We start from the raw sequence: 15,859 nt of genomic DNA, 5'->3' as shown, positions 1-15,859 counted from the left end.
TTACTAGCCTGCAGACTTAAATAAATGACCTGGTGAGAAGTAAAACACAGATCTTCCACATTTGGAGAAGACAGAAATTCTTTGAAATGGGAAAAATCTCCGGATAACAACGATACTTAGGCAACAAAGCCAAAGCCATGAATTATGGATGGTTCTTTTTTTTTTTTTTTTTTTTGAGGAAGATTAGCCCTGAGCTAACTGCTGCCAATCCTCTTTTTTCTGAGGAAGACTGGCCCTGAGCTAACATCCCTGCCCATCTTCCTCTACTTTATATGTGGGATGCCTGCCACAGCATGGCTTGCCAAGCGGTGCCATGTCCACACCCAGGATCTGAACTGGCGAACCCTGGGCCGATGAAGTGGAATGTGCGCACTTACCTGCTGCACCACCGGGCGAGCCCCTGGATGGTTCTTAAACCTTTAGGAATGTAAAACTCATTGTCTATCAGAGGAGACTCTTTTTCAGGAAACTGCATTTCTAAATACACTATATTTTGCAGCAACTTCAGATTTATTATTTATGGTCCTGAGTCTTGGAGCAAATGCCCTTGGATTAGCCAGTGTCATACACTAGGTGGCTGCTGGCACTGCAAGAGGCTTCTGAATACTGGTATCCTTCAATTGAGAGTGTCCTTTGCATCCAACTTTTTACTTTTTCATGTATTCATTTATTTGTTCAGTCATTCATTCTAGAACTAATTTTGTGTGTCTCTTAGGTGCTGGGCATGGGGATGCTGCATTAAACTCAACTGCCGTAAGTCTGCCCTCATGGCACTTCCAGGCTAGTGGCTAATTCCTACCCTTCCTCAAACCAGTCCTTCTCCAGCTAGTCCTTGAGAAACCAGTGCAGGGCTCTCCCAGAGCCCTTTCTACATGTCAGTGCTGAGTTCTTGATTCCTCCCCATCATTTGCCCCTCCCACAGCCATGGCCACTTCCTCTTCAGGAGAAATAGGAAGATGGGAGAGGCTCGGAATGAACCCAGAGCCTCCCCCAACATGTACTTTTTTTCTAAAGAAGGAGAACCAGCGGGAGTCGGAGAGCTCCATTTTATTACGGAAAGTTTAAAAAATAACAAAAACAGGTAATGGAGAAGGAAGGAGAACTGAGAGAGTCGAGGTGCCTCCTTAGTCACCCCACACCCCTGCAATTCAATTCAATTGTGAACCACTAGGAGGAACAGAATTAAATAACTGGATGGGGGAACGGAGTTAAGATTCCCAGCCTTCCCTCTTGGGGAAAACCGAGGCACAATAATACTGAGCAAAAGTGGAGGAAGCCACACCCCCAGGTCACTCCCAATGAGGCAACAACAGGGGACAGGGGAGAGGACTCCACATGTACACGGCAAGTAGGCGTGGCTTGTAAACCTGGGACTTTGGCAGGTGGGGCTGGGAGCTGGTGGGGTTTGTAAACCTGGCTGTGGTCAAGAGAGGAGGCAGGAGCTGTAGACAAAGGGGCAGTGACCTAAGGAACAGGAGGGAGAAGTGCCTAGAAATGGAGTGGGGGCCAGGCCTCCCAGGGAGATGAGTGCTGACATCCTGAGAGCCCCAGGGGGTGGTGGGGGGTCAAGGAAAGCTGTAGGGAGAGTGTACCCTGCTCATGGAGATGGAGAGGGTACTCCATCTCCAGCCCGCTGTGAGCTCTGTGCTCCTCCCCAGAACTTGGTGCTCACCCTTGGATCACCTAGCATGCACCAGCACGTCTGACACACTCACACCAAGAGCTGGGGTGAGGGTGGAAATTGGGCCATTCGTTCTGCCCCCAGAAATAGGATGAGGAAAGCAAGCTGGAAGATGTTGGTTGCCCTTCCCTGCCAGGCTCATTTTCAGGGTCTGTCTGTTCTGAATCTTCTGGGCTCCAGGATCTTCAGTTCTAGGAAGGAGGGAGGTATATCCCTGTGTTGGAAGAAGGTCACCTCCGGCAGGACTCATCTGTGCGAGAGGAAGCAATAATGATAGAGAATGAGTGAGGGCCTCTGCCTCCCACCTGCCCCACCCACTCCCCACACTGAAGGCCAGTTGGCATATAGGAAATCCTATAGCGTCTTCCACATCTTGAGTGCTTGTTACTACCAGCAACAGCAGCCATCATTCATTTAGCTTGAATTCTGTGCCAGGCATTCTTAGAACTCGTTTCATCTCACCCCAGCAGAGGTTAAGTAATCTGATGTCCAGCTGTAGTTCCTAGGTGCTTCCCAAACGTTACTTAACCGTCTCAACAACTCCAGGAGGTGGTTATTATTGACCCCATTTCATAAGAACAACTTGAGGCCAAAGGTCAGGTGATTTCCCTGAGGTCACACCACAAGTGAGAAACAAGATGGAATTCAAACTCAGGCCTGTCTGACCCAAACCCTGTGGGGTTTTTTGTTTTTGTTTTGGGGGAAGATTAGCCCTGAGCTAACTGCTGCCAATCCTCCTCTTTTTGCTGAGGATGACTGGCCCTGAGCTAACATCCGTGCCCATCTGCCTCTACTTTACATGTGGGACGCCTACCACAGCATGGCATGCCAAGCAGTGCCGTGTCCGCACCCAGGATCCGAACCGGGGAACGGTGGAAGACCAAAGCTGAACGTGCGAACTTAACCCCTGCGCACTGGGCCAGCCCCCCAAACCCTGTGTTTTTAACCACACTAGAGCGCTCAGAAAGAGTCCTGGTTTTGAAATCTGGAGACCCCACGTGCACTTCGCTTCCCGGGACCTCCGTTTCCCCATCTGTTAAAGGGGTGGGTTGGGGTAGAGATTCTGCCTAGCCCCTTCCAAGCGTCCACATTAAGTCCTCCCCCTCTCTCTTGGACCGCAGTGCCTGCTCTGGACAGCAGGGGGCGCGCTCGGGCTGGAGGAGCCTCCGCTCACCCACTATCAGGGCCTTGGTGCGTAGCCCGCCCTGGAGCTCAGGCTGCAGCAGCAGCAGCTCCTCCTCATCCTCTTCGTCGTCGGGTTGGGCCGCTGGGGGGCTGAGGGCACTGGGGGCCTCAGGCTCCGGGCCCAGCTCCTCCAGCACCGAACTCTCGGAGGGGTACTGGTACGTGGTCTCCAGGGCCGTCTCGCTGAAGGAGATCTTGAGCTGAGAATGAGAAAGGGGGAGGAGGTGAGGTCAGCCTGTTAGCCCAGCAGGGGAAGCCCCAGGGGAACAGGTGCAAGGCGGGGAGGAGGAGCTGGATTTGGGCACCCTGCAACTTTGCCCTCCCCATTCACCCTGGGGTCTAGTTTTCCTTTCCATACTGGCTCTCCAATCCCTGCTTTTCCCTCTTCAATCATATCATTTCAACATCAGACTTTGGCCTGAGCTTTGGCAGGGCCCTGGGCAGCAGAAGTGAGTAATACAGGACCAAGGTTCCCACTTTCTAGAGTGTGGAGGCAGAAGGGTAAAAAGAAATTAAAATACATAGAGATAAGTCCTATGATCAGAACTGAGTCTTTAGGGGCTGGCCCCGGGGCCGAGTGGTTAAGTTTGCGCGCTCTGCTGCAGGCGGCCCAGTGTTTTGTTGGTTCAAATCCTGGGCGCGGACATGGCACTGCTCATCAGGCCACGCTGAGGCAGCGTCCCACGTGCCGCAACTAGAAGGACCCACAACGAAGAATATACAACTATGTACTGGGGGGCTTTTGGGGGAAAAAGGAAAAAAAAATTAAAAAAATAAAAAAAAGAACTCTTTGGGCGCCCTGAGGGCAATCAGGAAGGCTTCCCAGAGGAGAGGAGATTTGAGCTGGCAGTAAATAGCTGGCTGGGGAGGGAGTCCCAGGCAAAAGCAAGGACAGGCACGTTGATGCCCATACCTTCAGCCCCTCACTGTTGCTGGGAAACTCAGGACCCTGGACACCAGACCCCTCCCTCTCCTGCTCCCCTCACTCCTCTCCTACAGCTGGAGTGGGCCCACAACAAAGGGGGTCTAGGGCCTGGGAGGGGAGAGGAGAGCAACAGAAAGGCCCAGAGGAATCAAAACTCTTCTATAACACATGGGGGAGAAGTCGAGCCCCTGAGTAGGTGCAACTGGGGGAGGTGACAGGGGCAGAGAGGAAAGTCCAGGCAAACACAGGGTGGGGGTAGAGAGAGCACCAGAAGGGACACACAGAGACAGAGGCAAAGGACCAGAGAGGGGATCTGGAGGGGGCAGAAAATCCTTCATAAACACACCGTCCCCAGAGCAGGCGAGCCCCAGCTGTTCACTGCCTTCTACGCTTCCCCTTTGCCCTCCTAAGAAGCTCAGGGGGAAGGGGCAGGGTGGGATTAACTCTGGGAGCCAAAGCGATTAAAGAGACAAACAGGAGGATTCATGTAAACTACTTGGAAAGGTCCAGATGATCTACTCAGGCCTTCCCTGGCGTCTGTTTGGGAAACCTGCGGCTGGGGCCCTGTATCCCTGAGTCTCCGTGTGGACCAGGGTGTGAGAAGAGAGAAGCTAGGAGGTTGGCTGGACAGGACACATGGATGCTAACACCCGGGTCCCCATGGGAAGCTGGAACTCAGGGACTGTGTGTGTCACTTCTTGGCTCCAAACCCTGCACTAGCTCCCCATCTCACTGGGAGCAAAAGCAGGAGTTGACCAACGCCTACAGGGTGCTCCCAATGTGCCACCCCCCCCCACCACCACCTGTGGGACATCCTTCCTTACTCCAGCCACTCTGGCCATGGTGATTTCCTCCAAGCCCACCAGGGAAACTTCCACCTCAGGGCCTTTGCACTGGCTGTTCCCTCTGCCTGGAACACTTCCCTCAAATATCCCCAATCACCATCTCTCCCAATCACCCTATTATAAAGTTGTCATATTTACTCCCCTTACCTCCTGGCACTCTAGGTTCTACTTACCCCTGTTCTAACTTTTTTCCCATAATCACTTAACCACCTTCTAACTCACCAGAGAATTTACTAATTTATTATCTTTCGTCTGGTGTTGACAGGAGCATGGAAGTTGCTACAGTGGGTAAGGAAGGGTTGGTCCAGACCTCAGATGAGGTCCCAACAGAGGACCAATGCTGGGGGATCATGTAGGGGGTAGCCCAGCGTGTACACAGTCGCCCCCCAGTCTGTCTGGGGAACAGCTGGTAGAATCAAGTGACGGCAACCAGACTCCTTACATCCCAGTTTCTCAAAAGGGACCACTTCTGGTTCTGTTACTGACAGATTTACCTAGACTTCTGGGAACACATTTTGGTTTTCTTTTCATATCCCCTTTTGGGATCACAAGCTCCATAGTTTATTGTCCACTCTGAAAAAGGATTCATTTTATTTTCTCTCAGTCCATGTTTGTCTCTTTCCCCCCACCCTGCTTCTCTCCTCACTGCCCCCCCCCCCCCAACTTCTGACTGGGCTTCTCAGGAATGCATAGCCTGCATGGGGGGGGCAGGGCGGGTAAGGAGGGGGGTGACTCACTGGCTCCTCTCTCATCAGCTATATAAGGTCACAAGGGGGCTGGAGAAGGGAGGGGTCCATCTCTCAGCCAGAGGGGCCTCTGGGGAAGGGCACCAGCCCCAGCCCATCCCCTGGACTCCAGGGGCAGGGCTGGGATTCTCTCCTGATGGCAGGGAGACATTTGATGGAATTAGCAAACACGAGTTATTTAGGGAAGGCGGGGGGCAGGGGGGTCCTCCTCTCCCTGAGCCAGTGGGTTGGGGCAGTGCTGGGACAGGGCATGCCAGCCCCTGAAGAGCAGGGTGCTGAGAGAGCAGAGAGGATGGAGGGGCAGGTGTCTGGGTCTAGAGAACTCTATGCTGCTTCTTCCCCGCCCCCACCCCAGCCTGGCTGCTTCCTTATTCTCTCACCACATCCTGAGCACACTTCTGGCAGGCCCATGGCCCAGCGTTCCCCACTCGGCCCCACCAGCCTTCCGGCCCCCACCCCAAGCTTCCTGTTTGGGCGATCTGCTTCCGGCTCCCCTGCTCCCTGATCTAGGTATGGTCACCACCACAGGTCCTGCCCTGCGCTCAGCTGGTTCCTGTCTTTAGGCCCCAAACTTCACGCCTCCCTTTCTTCGTTCCTCCCCAAAGGCACAAGCCAACCTTAGTAGGAAGTGACTTCCTGAACCCCTCACCCTGGCAGTTTGCAGACCTACCCCCTTGCATGTGCCCAGCCCTACGGGGAAAGGGCTGGCAGCAGCCAGAGGACTCAGGGTAGACTCAGGTGCCACGGGTCAGGGATAGGAGCTTAAGCTCCACATGAAGATGAATGGGGTGATCAAGTGACCCCCAAGCTTAACCTAGGTCTTCGGTCTCTGTGGTTTCCCACTGATACTGAGGACACAAAACCAAATCTGAGGACGTCACACACAGGACGAGGACTGGAGACGAGGAAGGGCATCCCACTCTTTGGGGAGATGTGTTAGGTGTGGGGACCTCTCTTTCCTTAGAGATTTTCGAGCTGGAAAGTGATTGGTGTGTAGGGAAGGGGTTGGGCCAGGGCCAGGGGAAGAAGTCAGCCTGGCTGCTCCCACTTCCCTGCAGGTCCTTATTCCAGTTTAACCTCTGACCTTCTGCCGGCCTCGGCCCCCACCCCTGTCTCCAGCTCCCATTTGGAGGCGTCTCAGCAGGGCGCCTCCAAATTCACTTCTCTCTTTTTCTACCCCAAGGGGAGGGCGAGGCCAGAGTGTCAGGAAAAGAGAGGGGAAAACCATTGCTGAGCCAGTACTGGGGAGGGAGGGGAAGTCCAGGGAGGAAGGACCGGGAGTGAGGGGCGGGGGTATTTTGGAAGAGGAGAAGGCTTTTCTTGTCCCAAGAGAGAAGGGAGCACTGTCTGAAGCAGTGGCCCAGCTGGGGGTGTGCAACCCCGAGGTCACCCACTTCAAATGGCCTCTGTGTGCGTCTCTCCCATGGGGCAGACTAGGGGTTCAAAAGCCTTCTCTCTGCTCCCTGGCGAGCCCAGTTCCATTCTTCCTCCCTCCCCCCTCTATCCTAGGATGTCCCCGCTCAGCTCTGCCCCCTCTTCCTTGGGACTGTGAGACCTTCCCCCACTCTCTTCTCCCTGCCATTTCTCCCTAGAATCCCAAAGCCACCCCCTCCACCTCCCCAGGGTTCCTGCCCGGACATTCTCTACCCTGAAAGGCTAGAAGTGCTTTCACCCTGGTGACCTGCCCTCATAGATTCAAGGCTGTCACCTTGGCTCAGGTATCCCACCAGATGGACTGGGTTGGGTCACAAACTCAGAGGAAGGGAAGGAAAGAAAGGGGGGGGGTGGGGAGGGTGGCACTCAGAGCCTGAGGCAAGGGTGAGTAGTGAGCAGCTGGGCACACCCTGAGCGAGACACACCCAGGGACACCGCTTGATTGTGGGGCAGGATCCTTGGGGCTTGGAAATGAATGGAAAAGGAGGGCTACAAGAAGGAAGGGTGTGTGTGCAGGAAGGGTGGTGGCAGGAATGAGCAGTAAAGAATAGAGAAAGACAAGAATACAGGGGTATAAAAGAGAGAAAGATGTGGTCCAGAGAGAACTGCTGAGTGCGCTTCTAAGAAGTCTGCTTGGCGGCTCCCTACCTGTTTGTGGTGCCTTTCAGGGGACCCCTTGACAAGGCAGCTGCGGCTGAGGCGGAGGTAGCCCCCCAGAACCAAGATCTCCTCGGCAGTCGGGTACCGCTTCTTCCCAGACCCCGGGGCTGCAGCATCAGCTGTGGCTGAGGTGGCTGGAGTGGTGGGGGCTGCAGGGGGCGCGGACCGCCGGGGGTTGACTGTGAAGGTGTGCCCACTGCGGCGGGGGGCCCCAACCCCTGGCCCTGCCTTCACTCCATAGAACAGACGGCTCATGAGGGGATCACCAGGGGACTGGGGGCCAGGTGGGGCTGGGGGTGGGGGAGAAAGAGGGGCTGCTGATGGGGGCCGGAGTTCCACTGCTTCCTCTTCCTGCAGTCTAGAGCCTCCAGTCCCAGCGTCCTCTGGTGGGAGGGGGGAGGGCACAGAGCAGCGGTTCTGCAGGGCGCTCAGAGGCCAGCCCTGAGCCCCCGCCTCCTTCTTCTCAGCCTCTCCATCTCCAGCCTCTGCACCAAGAGGCCCCAGATGCTTCTCAGCAGACTCTGGAGGTTCCGGTTTCTGAGTTTGAATCTCTGTGTCCCTGGGTGTCCATTCTCGACACTTCCCAGAGTTCAGGGTCCATTTCCACCCATCTGTCAGCCTCAAGCCCTTCTCGCCATCCTCCATAGGACTGGGCCTCTGCTCTGCTGCCTCCATTCCCCCAGAGCTGCTGTCTGGGGCCTCTCGTGTCAGGGTCTCTGAGAGCCCTGTAATCTCTTCTGGGGCCATCCTTGGAACTAGCCTCTCTTCTTTTCTCCCACATTCCTCCAAGCAGCCTTTTCTTTCTTCGCCTGTGCTCAGCCTCCACTCTGAAGCCTCCAGTTGTACCACACTCTGTTCCTGAGACTCTCTAGAGTCAGATCTCCATTTGTGGGCCTCTGTCAGGCCCTGCCTCTGGTTGTCAGACTCTGCTGGGCTCAGTCGACTTTCCACCACCTCTTTTCTCCTGGGGCTTTGTTCTCGAGGCTCTGCCAGCCTCAGACTCCGCTCTGGAGTTTCTCCAGGGCTCAGCCTCCATTTCCGCGCCTCTGACAGTCTGGAGCTCCTGTCTCCAGCCTCTCCTGGGCTCTGCCTCCAGTCCCGAGCCTCAGAAGGCCTGGGGCTCGACTCTCGGGCTCCCCCTATCCCCAGCCTCTTCTCTCTGGCCTCCCTGGGACTGAGCCGCTCTTCTCTTGACTCTCTTCCCATGGGGCTCTGATCCCGCATCTCCCCAGGGCTGGGTCTCCGCTCCCGGGTCTCCAAAGGTCCAGGCCTTCTCTCCGCAAGTAGCTCTTCACTCCGCTGCTGCTGCTGCTGCTGCTGGCGCTCCTGCCGAATGAATCGGTTCTGGTGCACTGGCCCGATGGCCTCCAGGAGGACGGCAGACTCATCTGGGTCTGGAGGTCCAGCCTCCGTAGTCCCAGGCACAGGGCTAGGTTCCCCAGGAGACAGACCAAGCTTGGCCCGGCGGCGTTCCAGGAGCCCCCGCTTCCAGGCTGGCATCTGGGACAGCCGCTCCCGCTCCGCCTTCTCCCGGCCACGAACAGCGGCCTCCTCCTGCCGGCGCCGGGCTAGCAGCTGTAGCTTCCAGTCCGGAATGGTGGCCATGGTCGCCTTGAGGTGAGGTGAGGAGCACTGGGGGCAGAGAACAGGAAGGAGAGGCTCCAGAGAGGCCAGGGGGTGAGCCCGGGGGTGGGGGGAGAGGAAGTGGAGGGGGAGAGGTGGTACACAGAGAAGGGCAGAGGAGCTGAGGGTGAGGACAGTGGGAAAGAGGGTGGAGAAGGAGGAAAACTGAGAAAGTACAGAAAAAGCTATGAGCCAAGTTGGTGGGGGTGGGGGGTGGTGCGGTGAGAGGAAGAGTGAAGATTCAGGGCAGAGGCAGGAGTCAGATTTGGCAGTACAGGGTTAGGGGGTATCAGAGACAGTCCCAAGGATGCGGGAGGAGAGAAGGACGAAAAGAGAAGTTGGCGTGAGGGAGAAGAGAGAAAAGAGAGGCTGGGGGCGAGAGGGGACAGGGTTCAGGCGAGGTTGCCTCACCACCACCCCAGGGGCAGCGAGAGTGGGCAGGCAGGTCAGAGAATCCTGCCGGAGAGGGGGCAATGGGACCTGAGGGGGTGTCGGGGAGGTAAGGAGGGGGCAGAGTGGAGAGGTCGAGGGGAGAAGAGGGAGTCAGGGGACAGAGGGGAAAGGGAGTTCCGCGGCTGCAGTCTGGCGCGTCTCGGCGCGGGCCCCAGAGGTCCGGGCTCCCCTTCCAGCCTGGCTGGGGCCACGCCTCTCCGGCCCCAGCCCCCACCCCTCCGCCCGGCACTCCGCCCCAAGGCGGGTCAGGGGAAATACCCTCCCCCGGGGACTTTCGGAACCCGGGCGTCTGGGCTGCCAGGTCGTTCCCAGAACCTTGGCGTCCACCGTCCCCCGCCCCCGGGGCCGTCACCACCGCCTGCCTCCCCCACCGGCTGTGCCCCAGGACCCAGGCGCACGGAGGACCGGCTCCACGCCTCTTCTCTCCGGAGCCTGCGAATCCTGTGCCGGGGTCCCGGCTCTCATGGCACCCTGACATAGCCGGCCATCCCCACCCGGCTCTGCTTGCACAGACAATCTCGGCACAAAGAGGAGACAGCCCAAGGTGTCCGGGCCAGGGACGGGAGCGGGGACGGGAGAGAGGAGACACCCCCTCTCCAAGTCTGAAGCCCCTCAGTCAACTCACATGCCGCGGGGTTCCCAGGGGAGGGGGTGCGGAGGAGCCTGGCGTCCGGAGAGAGGAGGAGAGAGGAAGAGGAGGAGAGAGGGATTGAGGGAGATCCGGAGACAAGAAGGAGGGGAGGAGGGAGGGAGAGGAGGAGGGAAAGAGGGAGTCGAGGAGGAGGGACGAAGACAGAGACCTGGGGGCCGGGCGGGGGGCGGCGACCGCTTTGTCTGAGGACAATGGGGAGAGAGAAGGGGGCGCGGGGCGGAGCCCGAGGTGGGGGTGGGGCCTCGCTCCCCGCGACCCCGCGTGGGACTCGGCTCCGGAACTCCCCTCTTCCCGCCACAACCCCTGACCCTCCGTGCTCTGTCCCCAGGGCCCCTCACCTCGCTCCCGCCCGGTACCCCTGGAGAACCCAGGTGTCCAGACGCCCGCCCCCACCTCGCCGACCCAGGGCGGCGGCCCGTGACTCAGGCCCCTCGAGGGACTTAGGGAGGAAGCAGCAGCTGCTCCGAGCCGGCCCGCCCTTCCCATCTCCCGCTGCTCCTCCCCACGCTTTTGCCTTCCCCGGCCAGCCTTTGTTACTGCGGGGTCCAGGGCAGCCGTCAGGCTGCGGGGGCCCGTGGGGAGGGGGCGGCAGGAGAGGCGCTCGCAAGCCAAGTGCTTTGGAAGGTCATTTCTCTACCAGAGCCGCTGCCCGGCTCTTTTTAGCTTCAATCTGTCTCCCATGGATCCCCTGGTCTGCAGCAGGGAAATTGGAAGATTGGGAGGAAGGAGGACTCGGCCGCTCCGGGAAAGTGGGGGTGGGTCCAAGGGGAGTGGTCGCCGCCCAGCCGTCGCCAGAGGGCGCGGTGTCTGCCCAGACTCAAGTTCGGCGCCCAGGCTCTGGCTCGCCTTCCTTCCCAAACCCAGCCCTGAAGCCTGAGAGACACTGAGAGACTGCATGCCATATGTCGAAAAACCAGGCTCGATTTTATTTTCCTGCAGCGCATGTTCCTCGGGAGAACAGGGAGTCCTTAGACACCCGAATTAAGAGGGGCAGCATCCTCAATTAGGTTGAGAATGGAGCGCAGGGGCGGGGCCTAAGGAGGTGGAGAGGCCAGCCAGTGGGGCTGCACTGAGCAGCAAGGCATGGAGCCTGAAGGGGCAGCCACTACCATCAAACTTGCAGACCCTGGTCCACCTCCTAGGAGGGGAAGCGAGATGTGGAGAAGGGGATCCCTGAGGTACAGAGGCAGGTGAGTAAGTGTCAGGGGAGTGGTCAGGCCAGACCCTTCTCCTTGTGAGGAGGTTGTCGGGGGCGGGGAGGGGGAGGGAAGGGTCATCAAGCCATAAACTGAGGAGACAGGTAAGTTCCCCACCCCCTCTTCCTGGCTGGTGAGAAGTGGACGTTGGAGGCCAGTGGCTGAAATTCAGAATTTAGGGTATGGAGCTGGACTCAGGGAGCCAAGTCTCAATCAGAGGGACAGCCCCTTCAGTTCATGGATTTGGGCCTCTGGTGTGAAGCAGCCAGGGCCTGGATGTTAAGGGATTTGGAATTCGAGGGGGAGAGGAAGTATAGGGTTTGGAACCAGGGTTAGCTCCTCATTCAGCCTCCCCATCCTGGGGCCGGGAGAGCAAGTGGAGTTTTCTTTGCAGCTGGGCCCGGAGGTAGCGAAGGTCTTGCTGGTCAAGTCCATGAGCCAGGCCCAAGTAGAGGGTAAGGAGGAGAGCAAGGAGGAGGCGGTCAGTGCCCAGGGTGGGGACCACCCACAGCACTGTCAGCAGCTCCACGCACACTGGGTGGCGCAGGTGGGAGAAGAGTCTCAGGGCCCGGGGAGACTTCAGGGCCAGAGGCTCACCCAGCCCCAGCACATGGTAGTACACCTAGGAGAGAGAGAACAGCTTAGAAATGGAGTCAAGCCCTTTTTGCAATTTAGCTGCCTCTTTTCTCCCCTTCCAGGCACCTTCCTTCTATAACTCCGGCCCAGGAACCACCCTTCTGAGACTTGGGCCTCTGACCCTTGTCTCTGATTCATGAATCTTCCCCAAGCCTAGGAGGCTCATAATTTTTGGCCTTTGAGGGAGGGCTGAGGGGAGACCATCTTACAAGAAAGGGAAGTGAGGGAGTAGAAAGCAGGAGGAAGGTGGAAGAGCATGCAAGGAGGAGGAGAGAAATCCTTGGAAGAGAAAGAGGCGTTCTAGAAAGGATTAGAAGTCTCAGGTAGGGATCTGGGAGCCTCACCTGTTTGAGGCCCATAAGCTCCGCGTAGTCAAAGACGAGAAGGATGCTGAAGATGAGGAGCCAGGAAATGACGTGGAGCACAAAGCAGAGGAGGGGCACCCAGGTGGCCCATGGCTCAGCCCGAGCTTCCCACAACACAGGGCCTCTGGGTACGGGCTCCCAGTACCGCATCACCAGCTGGGGAAGGATGAGGGGCTGGGTATCCCAGCAGCCCACCCTTGAGAGACGTAGACCCAGAGGCTGCCCTCCACCCCTGCCCCAGGCTGGCCTGCAGCTCTCTGCACCTCTACCGTGAGCATCACCAACAAATATCTACCATGTGGAGGGTGCTGGGTGGGGTTCTAAGGATGTAAGGATGACCTGTCTCTACCCTGATGATTTACAGAACAGTAAGGGGGTGACCAGATAGGTACACAAGGTAGCCTCTGCCAAGCACCCAGTGAGAAAGCAGATGAGTACTAACTGGGAAGCCTTCTCTTGAGATCTAGGGAAGTGGTTTTGAAGAAAGGGCAGGACTGAAGGGGAATTAACTAGGGGATCCCAAGAAGGACAACATGAACAAAGTTGCAAAGGTGAGAATGCTCATATCGTGCTTGGGGAATGACAAGCAGTACACCCTTCTTGATAAAAAGTAGAATGTGTGCCGTGGAGGAATGGAAGCTGAGATTAGAGTCCTAACACCTTCCTTCAGTTCTCCTCCTAAACCCACATTTTATCAGAAGCCTAAGATCCTTGCCCCTCCAACCTAGGGCATCCTTCCCACATACTCTGTTTCCCTTGGGGACTCAGCTGCCAGAGCCTCATACCTGCAAGGCCAGGGCAGTGCATGCCACGTACAGTGACCTCTGAAGGACCCCAAAGTACCGGGACATCCATGCCTTCACTGTCTCAGTTGCCATGAGGCTGTGCTGCCCCACAAACAGTAGCAGGAGCCCCAGATCCCAAGCCAGGGAGGCAAGGATGCTGTGGTCCTGCAAGGCAGCCAGCCATCCTTGGCGGGCATCTAGAGGGAGTTGGAGAAAAGGACAAAAGTTCAGGAAGATAATGGGAAACACTCCCTACCTTCATCTCTTGGGGCTGCAGGCCATGCCCTTTAATGCTTTCAAGAGCCTTAATGCTTCCTCTCCAGGCTTTGCCCACCTCGCTTTTCCATTCCCTGTTTCTTCCCCCTTCCTCAGCCCTTCTTCAGAGCTGGGGAAGACGATTCATGTTGGGTACTCACAAAGTCATGGCTGGAGAGGTTACCATTGGATTGCCCCTCGTATTTCGGTTCTCCAAATGCTCCCTCTTTTTAACACTCTCCCCTCCATACTCTTCTCTACAAAGCACTTTCCTTAGAATACTCTGTTTATCGCACTTTCCCTCCCCCTCAATCCTCACTCTCCCGCCTCTCCAAACCGCTAATCCCTGAGCTCCTAAATTAGCCCTCCGGTCTCCCCTGCAGCTTCTCGGCGGCTTCCAAGGTTCTAGTTCCCTCTCAGGAGTTCCCCTGTCATTTGTCTCCAAGCCCCGCCCCGCTCCCCTCTCCTCCGGCCCCACCTCCCTACCCTGGAGCTCACCCTCGACCCCTCCCGCTCACCCGGACCACCAGACTCTGGGATCCCTCCAAGAAGCGGCCGAAGGGAGGTAAAGCGCACGAACTCCACTCCGGTACCAAAGGCCAGGATGAAGGAGGCGAGGGCAGCGGGGACCAGGAGCAGTGCTGGGGCCATGGCGAGAAACCGAGGGGTGGGGCAAGGGGCGGGCCCGGGATTCCCGCGGCTGCAGGCCCCGCCCCCGGCCCCGCCTCCTGCCTGGGATCCTGCCCAGGAGGGCGAGGCTCCCGCGCGCAGATGCCCCGGCTTCCGGCCGCCGAGCGCGGTTTCTCCCACCAGACAGCAGGGTCCATGCACGCGGCCTTCTGGAACCTGCAGTCCGCGCGTCACAGAGGGAATATTAGAATTCCGAGTGAGAGGTGAAAAGGGCAGCGACTCTGCTGCCACTCACGTGGGTCGAATCGCAGCTCAGCTAGTTTTCCCATCTAAAATGAAGACAGTTCTTCTGTTGCAGGATTCTTGTGGGAACAGAGCTTTAGGATCCCACTTTTCTTTAACAGCCTTGGCTAGAAAACATAACCAGAGTCAGAGGTTACAAAGCCTCGGTTAACACTTTAATAACGAACGATGAGAGAACGGAAGCCTGTTGACTCAGCTGAGAAGCCCACGCCCTGAATCACCTAGTACATCTTGTTAAATTGAAAAAGAGTTAGTGACTGTTTTGCCACAAAATAAATTAATGCTTATTCTGTAACTTATAAAGTTGAGTTGTTGCTAAGAAGGGCAGAGAACTTCTCTGTTGTAATACTGAAACGTTTGTTCTAATAATGCTTAACGCTGTTGATTTGTAACCATGAGAGTAAAAATGTTGAAATATTTGTGCTAGAAAACTTTATTACAGTTGTAAACTTTGCAGTAGGTTAATTTTATCCACCCTTGTGATAATTATCTATGACTACTCTGCAACTTCATTAGTTTGACTCTATTTACTAGTCAGAAACCACTAAGATCTTTTGTTTTAACGTATTCTCCCTACAGGCCTGTTTAACATACCTATGGACTAACATTCATATCTAAAATGCAAAGTAAAAGTAAGGTTTTTCTCCATCAAAATTAAAGATGACGTAGCTAAGAACCTAGTCACAGTAGCTGTGACCATGGTAGAGACCTTAGAGATTAATAAGCTAATTCCCTCAACTTATGGATAGAAGAAACATAGGCCCAAAGAAATAAAGAAAATTTCCTAAGATGAGAATTAAGGGAAACTGCTAGTCCTGTGGGCTCAGGCAGGAGAAAATTGCCAAGTGGCATCCCACAGGCTCTGCATTCCTTCTCCCTCCGTGAAGCTCAGTACTCCCACCCTCCTCTGAATCAACGCTATTGTATACTGTACCAGGCATCTTATGTTTTCCCTCCAGATTCATTCTCCAGCCCGCTTCTGCTTCAGGAAGTTGTCCTGAATGGGCTACATCAATGAAGGTCACAGCTTTTCTTGAGAAAGCCCTCTCTACATAACTGCTCCCTCTTCTCAAGCTTTTGGGCTTAGAGGTGGTCACAACAGAGCTGTGGGTCCTGGGGTACCGCAATACTCTTTGTGACTTCTCTACGCTCTACCTACTTCTTTGTAATTTTCACCTTATTAAACTCTCCCCCAATTATCCTAATTTGACTGTGCCACCATTTCCTGCTAGGACCCTGACTGAGACATTTATTGCACAATGTGCCATAAGCTGTGGGATTCGTTGGAAGTGTAAGAAAAGATCTCTATTCTTGGGGCTGGCCCCGTGGCCGAGTGGTTAAGTTCGCGTGCTCCGCTGCAGGCGGCCCACTGTTTTGTTGGTTCGAATCCTGGGCGTGGACATGGCACTGCTCATCAAACCATGCTGAGGCAGCGTCCCATATGCCACAACTAGGTGGACCCACAACGAAGAATATACAACTATG

At 56.1% G+C, this 15,859-nt stretch overlaps 2 protein-coding genes across 5 annotated transcripts; both read right to left on the bottom strand.

Annotated features, from left to right (window-relative positions):
• Positions 1 to 1,031: 1,031 nt before the first annotated feature.
• Positions 1,032 to 10,969, bottom strand: PPP1R18 (protein phosphatase 1 regulatory subunit 18). Of its 3 annotated transcripts, XM_046640662.1 has the most exons (5): positions 10,543 to 10,969; positions 10,178 to 10,215; positions 7,465 to 9,108; positions 2,856 to 3,066; positions 1,032 to 1,931 (listed from the first exon to the last, which is right to left on the bottom strand). In XM_046640662.1, exons 1-5 carry the CDS (start codon positions 10,688 to 10,690, stop codon positions 1,912 to 1,914), a joined length of 2,061 nt encoding a protein of 686 aa, XP_046496618.1. In that variant the 5' UTR covers positions 10,691 to 10,969; the 3' UTR covers positions 1,032 to 1,911. The 3 variants fall into 3 exon arrangements, with proteins under 3 accessions (XP_046496618.1, XP_046496619.1, XP_046496620.1); XM_046640663.1 differs by lacking the exon at positions 10,178 to 10,215 and having other exon boundaries at positions 10,598 to 10,969; XM_046640664.1 differs by lacking the exon at positions 10,178 to 10,215 and having other exon boundaries at positions 10,543 to 10,666.
• A 138-nt stretch (positions 10,970 to 11,107) lies between these two features.
• On the bottom strand, positions 11,108 to 15,765 carry NRM (nurim). 2 transcript variants are annotated; one of them, XM_046640666.1, is made up of 4 exons: positions 13,960 to 15,765; positions 13,187 to 13,383; positions 12,381 to 12,575; positions 11,108 to 12,022 (listed from the first exon to the last, which is right to left on the bottom strand). In XM_046640666.1, the coding sequence occupies exons 1-4, from the start codon at positions 14,090 to 14,092 to the stop codon at positions 11,741 to 11,743; spliced, it is 807 nt and encodes a 268-aa protein (XP_046496622.1). In that variant the 5' UTR covers positions 14,093 to 15,765; the 3' UTR covers positions 11,108 to 11,740. The 2 variants fall into 2 exon arrangements, with proteins under 2 accessions (XP_046496622.1, XP_046496623.1); XM_046640667.1 differs by having other exon boundaries at positions 12,381 to 12,557; positions 13,960 to 15,761.
• Between the last annotated feature and the right edge of the window lie 94 nt (positions 15,766 to 15,859).

The sequence above is a fragment of the Equus quagga genome, chromosome 15, assembly GCF_021613505.1.
Source record: "Equus quagga isolate Etosha38 chromosome 15, UCLA_HA_Equagga_1.0, whole genome shotgun sequence".
NCBI classification, from domain to species: Eukaryota; Metazoa; Chordata; class Mammalia; order Perissodactyla; family Equidae; genus Equus; species Equus quagga.
This window is presented reverse-complemented; position numbering and strand designations above follow the sequence as displayed.